The 6,146-nt window shown below is 41.9% G+C and overlaps 2 protein-coding genes across 2 annotated transcripts; one reads left to right on the top strand and one right to left on the bottom strand.

Moving 5' to 3' along the window:
* The first annotated feature begins 1,076 nt into the window (after positions 1-1,076).
* FOMMEDRAFT_127753 (uncharacterized protein) lies at positions 1,077-3,034 on the top strand. The gene is made up of 5 exons (XM_007269675.1): positions 1,077-1,126; positions 1,192-1,249; positions 1,303-1,359; positions 1,430-1,494; positions 1,551-3,034. The coding sequence occupies exons 2-5, from the start codon at positions 1,209-1,211 to the stop codon at positions 2,933-2,935; spliced, it is 1,548 nt and encodes a 515-aa protein (XP_007269737.1). The 5' UTR covers positions 1,077-1,126; positions 1,192-1,208; the 3' UTR covers positions 2,936-3,034.
* A 727-nt stretch (positions 3,035-3,761) lies between these two features.
* On the bottom strand, positions 3,762-4,952 carry FOMMEDRAFT_30897 (uncharacterized protein; the record flags this gene model as incomplete). The annotated part of the gene is made up of 5 exons (XM_007269674.1): positions 3,762-3,805; positions 3,856-3,952; positions 3,975-4,057; positions 4,319-4,739; positions 4,794-4,952. The coding sequence occupies 5 exons, from the start codon at positions 4,950-4,952 to the stop codon at positions 3,762-3,764; spliced, it is 804 nt and encodes a 267-aa protein (XP_007269736.1).
* Positions 4,953-6,146: the final 1,194 nt, after the last annotated feature.

Raw genomic sequence — 6,146 nt, 5'->3', positions numbered from 1 at the left:
AGTGCAATAAGAGTCCGGTGCATTGCCTTAGAATATGGCAATACAGTATCACAAGCCTCAGGAGGGACATAGAGACCTAGTGAGGAATCACAGAGACGAGCTGAATGTAGCAGTTTTGCTGTTCCATCTCTTGTCCTAACCCGTTCTCGCATCAAAGGTGTGTGATGAGGATTTCCAAGCCGGCATTTGAAAATGAAGGAGAGTTTCTTTAAGCCTGCCTGATTAAACCGGTGCACAGAGACATTGTAATGGTCATATGCTGGTGACTTCCATTTGTCTCTACTGGCAGCTTCAATACAGTATAATTAGCAGTGATACTTGGGTAAATAAAGTATATAATGCACCAATAATCTCTTCATCACTTAAAACCCAAACTTGATCATCCGTCTGATCATATATAGAAGTCTTCACTCTTCTCCGGGTTTTTGGTGCGGAAAGCTGTACAGGCAGAGCTTCTCCCGTGATAGAAGCAGCTGTAGCATCTATGAATGATGCCAGTGTGGGTGATGAAATGATGCCAACTGGCACTCGAGACATATTGTAATTTTGGATGAAATGAGAGTGAGGAGATGTTGGTGAATTGATTTGAGACATTTTTTTTGATTTTTTGTGTAGTTGAATTAACAGAATGAATGAAAGTAGTTGGTTTATTTTTTTTCTACTGCAATAATGCGGCTACCGCGAAATCTGCGGTAGCCGTGGGAATCTTAACCGCGGTTAGCATATCCGCGAGAATCTTAACCGCGGTGCGGATCCGCGGTTAGAGCTATCCGCGCCAGTCCCTAGCCCCATGTGTGTATCTGTACAACCCGTTTGTCACGTGCTGTCAAGCTCTATAAATATAAACCCTGTACCCTTGTCGTTATCAACTCTACAATAGTAAGTCGGAACCCCAGTCCAATCCTGATACGTAAAGTCTCTGCCTTATTAAAGACTTTGAATAGCTCTGCTGAGAACTTGCGGTGTGCCAGTCCTCTCTTGAATTGACATCGAAGTCTTAGGAGATACCCTGGTTTGTTGACCATGCACCTAGACACTCGAAGAAGCTTCTAATCTTATGTTGTTAGTAAGCACTGGTACCTCAAAGATTTCACCCTAGAACCTTCCAATAGTCAGCTTTACACGTGTGAGCGGATATTTCACCTCCGCGCTGCTCCGTTGTTAACTTCCACTTCCACTTCCACTTCATAGTTAGCAAATCGTCGAAGATGCTCCCACTGAACGATTCAACCAATTGCTATATGGCTAGGTAAGGAGTTCTTTGACTATGTTTATCAACTCAGTTAATGTTCCTTCCCACAGAAACCTACAAGAAGATCAGAGAAATCATGACGGCAACCTTGCTAGTTTACAACAAAGGTAGGTGTAGTTCCCGTCCATTACAGCTACCGTCTGTAACCGTTAGTTCATGTGAAATTCGATTCGTTAGGTTCCTGTCTATGTGCCCAACTAGACCACAACAGCTGTCTGAACCGTGGAAGACATTCGGAAACGGTATTGGAATTACGCTTTGTGAAGCTTAGCAAGAACTTAATAATTGTGTTCAACAGTTAATTTCCCTCTTGCAGAGGAGCTACTCGCAGGTCAGGACGATGAGATTAGAGAGAGAGGACTGGGCGATATTGACTTGAAGGCTCTTGCGTTCGCGTGTGCCAACATTGCAAATGTCCCGACAGTGCCTACTATTCATCTTTTAGGCTATGGCGGGTATAATGTTGCAATTCTGTTCACGTTTACGAATGGTCTGGAGATGGTCGCTCGAGTTCCTTTCCACGACTGCCCATTAGAGCCGAGAGCCATTGAATCTCAGGTTGCAACAATGACCTTTGTGCGCCTCTATCTGCAGGTTCCAACCCCTATTGTCTATGCATGGAACGGCACAGCTGATAATCCGGTGCGGACACCATATATTATTATGGAACGGGTGATGGGTCAATCGCTGTACAATTGTTGGGAGGATTTAAGGCCGGACGAGAGGCGACTTGTACTGTTTGAGGTTGCAAAGTATCATGCTGCTCTTGCAAAGCCTCTTCCATTTTCGAAATGCGGGTGCCTATTCTTCTCCGATGATGCTGTTAATGGAATTGTGAAAAACTTCTCCTCTGCCTCAGCATATAAAGTTGGGCCATTTGTTCAAGTTCGACCAAGACATCTCGCCAATTCTACTCGCACAGCTCCAACCTTTGATGCTGTAGACGATATTCGCACGTATTGGATGCAATGTTTTCAAACGGAATGCCAGGCATATCATGGCAGAAAGAAACCGGATGACTTCGATAACATCGCTGGCCTTGTCAATGCATTTATACAGTCCTGTTCGATACGCTCACCAAACTGGCTTTCCATTTGTCATGGGGACATGTCAGTTCGCAACATAATGCGGAAAGATGGTAAAGTCACGGGCTTTCTCGATTGGGACGGAACAGCTGTCCTCCCTATTTCGCTCTTCCAATACCTTCTACAAGATCTATGTACAGTTGCACTGTGGCCGGCTCACTTACGTTCTGGAGATTACTTTCCCTTCTCCCCCCCTGATGCAATTGACGAACTAGAAGTGCTCCAAGCACTTCCAGGCGGTTACGCACGACTCAGGGAGATGGATGTGTGGCCTGTAATGCTTAACGTTGCAACCATTGCACAAGACGAGGAGCTCGCACGTTTGAGGAAAGTGTACCCTTACTATCTTCGTGCTTGGGACGAAAAACTCGAATTCTTCCTTTGGAATACATGTGACGATGCAAAAATTGCACACGAGCTGGCTAGGAGGGGTTTTCACGAATGGGAACGCCGGAAGAACTGGCTTAGGAGTAAGCTACAGTCGCCTTATACAAATACTTCCAATGGTCATATGCAGCAGGCTTTGATCGACATTCAAACACTTGAACAGCTTGCTCCTGGTATAAGTAAGTTCTTTCCTCACAATCCAAATACTTGATTAGGTATGATTAGGTTAGTGTAATGTTACACTTTGGTAGTCAGTTTGAGTTTACTACTACAAACTGTTTGATGTTTGTACTTTTTGAATCCTACTATGTTGTCATCTACCAATGCCTGCTAGCACTCTATTATAGTGTTTATTCTTCTAGAACCACTTATGAAGAACTCATTCATGTGTATTAATATGAATAAGATACTCTATAGCAAGAAGATATATACCTAATTCTAATACATTTTAAAGCTCTAAGTCAGAAATACTCAAAAGTCTTGAGTCTGGGCTTGGAGAAAAGTAAGTGCATCAAACCACATGGTAGAAATATAGTCCTCATCAAATTGAATAGTGAGAGATGCTAAGTGTGAGTCTAATGCTACAATAAGTGCCTCCTCAATAGACTGTTCAGGTACCTCCAAGGGTGGTCTATTTTCCAGGCCAGATTTGCCTACCTCATTCTGCTCACCATTATTGTTGTCATCCACATCATTAGAATTAGTATCAGATTCCCCAGTATACTCTTCTGATGACTCTGTCCCAACATCACTTGTACAGTCAAAACTATCTGGATTGTCCTCCAGGAGTGGATTACCACACTCTCCTAAAGCCAGCATATTAAAGAAATACATTTCTCTTAGTGAACGGTTCCTAGAGCCTCTAAGTCGTATCACATGATTGTTCCATGATTCGGTGAATTTGTCCAATTCCTGGTTTATAGTAGGCAGAAACAGTTTGTGAAGCAACCAAATATGATTTTTGTTGTATATATCAAGGCTACTGAACTGCTCTAGCTTTTTGAAAGCAGCTTTCCATTTTGAGCCAACTTGAGTGGTTACGTCACGCCACAATCGTCCAATTCGTATGTCATGCACTGATCTACAAAGTCTTAAAATCAGACAGAGATGTTTAATATTACAATAACTTACCTGCCCCAAATATAAGCTCTCTCTCCAGTCCCACTAAATTGTTCCATTCATGTAGCAACCAGTATATTTTCAACTCCATGGCCTCCCTGTAGACGAACTGGAATTCTGTATTGACGTACAGCACTAAGGAACAACTGTAGTACAGTCTCTCCTCTATTGTTGTCGGATGCACGAAGAGCTGTGATGTACCCGGCATATCCGTCTATAAAACAATGTATATATATATCATATTCTTTAAGACCTGTATAGACTGAGTGAGTTAACGTTTAGTACAGAAAGGTTTATGAGCTCACTATTCAGCCATTGTGGTGCCAGACTGCATTAGGCCCAGGTGATTGATATGTCCGCCGCTCCACTGTTGGTCGTGAAAACAATCGGCCTGGATACAAGTGTTGTAATGCAAGGCAAATTCGTTCCTTTGGAATAATATATCCTCTGGACATTAACGTTCCCCGAAGCATACTAACACCCTGGTTCTCATAACGACTCCTAATATCCTGAACCAATCCATCGAGTTCTTCATCAGTTATAGCAGTCACTGGATGCGTGTAGAATGTCACTTCGGACTCATTCTGGAAGGGGTTCTCCTGCCTTTCAGCAATGCCCAGCTCTAGCAGTCTATTCCGTACAACGCTCCTGCCTACACGTAAAAATCTTGCTGTTGCTTCAGTTGACGCCATACTATAGGCTCTCCGGAGGAATCCTTCATCAATCAAGAGACGCGGCCTTCCTTGTCCCCCAGTATAAACAGTATGAACGAGTGACGGAGCACCATGATGTGAATATTCGATAGCTTCCTGGTATTGTAGTCGAAGGTCTGTTTGTATTCGCAAAAGGTTGTCATACAGCATTCCCTGTTCAAACTCCTCGAAAACGGTACGATTCTGTCCATAATGTATCAAGTCCAATCTAGACAGCTTATTTGACTGATGACTCACTTCATCAAACCGTGACATGAACATATCTAATTTATCGCCCAGCAAGGTCAACTGGTTAATATCAACGTGTCCATGAACTGCAGATGTGACCTTGCTAATAAGAGCCCAGTATCGTGCTCTAAATTCGTTGCAGAGCAACTCTTCCAGGAGAGCATTCATAATGGCCAGTCTACTTCACTCAGTTCAAGTTGAACAAGGGAAACAATGGTTAAGTGACAACAAGCACTGTCAAGGGGCCTGTTTCCCAGCCCAATTGCAATTTCAAAGTCATAGATCCATGAGCATTTTAGTGTTGTAGTTCGGAGTTTGACGTTGGATCAAAACACAAAGATCACGTGGATCTGGTTGAAAAAATCACACGGATGTTGTAGTTGGATTATTAAAAATGGTCTTGGAGCTCACTCGATCTTGCAGTGTATATGGCACCTCTTTTCATCTTTTATTTTAATTACAAAGTACAGGTTCTAAGTACAATCAGTTATTCAAAATTACAGAGAGAAAGTCTGTTGAGAGGGAGAACTTAAGGGGGGCATGCATAGACAAGGGGTGAGGTGACAATTGACTGCTCAGTGTCTCTCGTCCTTATATTGTATGTATTCTAACTGAGACATTATGAAGTCATTGTCTTGTGGTTCGTCCGTTGATGAACTAATCATGTCATAATACTCCCCTTCAAACTCTTACTAGTCTGAGTAAACTGGTAAGATGTTTGACTTGTGGTACATGTAGCACTTTAGTTAATATATCTGCTTGTTGATTGTTTGTCTGTATGTATTTTGCATTTATGTACTCTAACTCAATGTAGCATTTAATAAAATCTTTCTTATGATCTAAATGCTTTGTTTGTTCTGAATATTTGAGTTTGTCTAATGTAACTGTTTGTATAACAGCATTGTTATTGTAATAGATATTAATTGGTGCATCAGAGACCTGCAGAATCTCTTCAGCTAAATGTGTAAGTGTGATTGCTTCCTGTGTTCCTCTTGTAAGAGCTATTAATTCAGCTTCATACGTTGAATTTGCCACCAGTGTTTGTTTTTTACTTGACCATGAAACTAATGAATTGCTCAAGTAAAATGCATATCCTGATATTGCACAATGCCCTTCTTGCATCATACTGTCTGCATCTGTATAGCTGTTCAATATTGATTGATTTGTGCTGCTGAGTTGGAGCCAGACATTGCTCATAGTTTTTAAGTACATGTAACAATGTTTAAGTGCTAGATAATGCTCCATACCAGGGTCATTAAGGTATTTTGCTAACTGATTTGTTGTAAATGCTATATCTGGCTGTATACAGTCTGCAATGTATCTAAGTGCACCAACCATGTTCATGTATAGTATATCAGACAT

The sequence above is a fragment of the Fomitiporia mediterranea genome (assembly GCF_000271605.1).
Source record: "Fomitiporia mediterranea MF3/22 unplaced genomic scaffold FOMMEscaffold_10, whole genome shotgun sequence".
Taxonomy (NCBI): domain Eukaryota; kingdom Fungi; phylum Basidiomycota; class Agaricomycetes; order Hymenochaetales; family Hymenochaetaceae; genus Fomitiporia; species Fomitiporia mediterranea.
Note: the sequence above shows the minus strand (reverse complement) of the source record. Positions and strands in the feature narration are given on the sequence as shown.

What these genes read in the sequence shown, in the direction of transcription:
- FOMMEDRAFT_127753 (XM_007269675.1), top strand. Translation starts at nt 1,209, where the DNA reads ATGCTCCCACTGAACGATTCAACCAATTGCTATATGGCTAG. An exon ending in ACCAATTGCTATATGGCTAG is followed by an intron (nt 1,250 to 1,302) that starts GTAAGGAGTTCT and finishes TCCTTCCCACAG; the next exon opens with AAACCTACAAGAAGATCAGA. An exon ending in CTTGCTAGTTTACAACAAAG is followed by an intron (nt 1,360 to 1,429) that starts GTAGGTGTAGTT and finishes TCGATTCGTTAG; the next exon opens with GTTCCTGTCTATGTGCCCAA.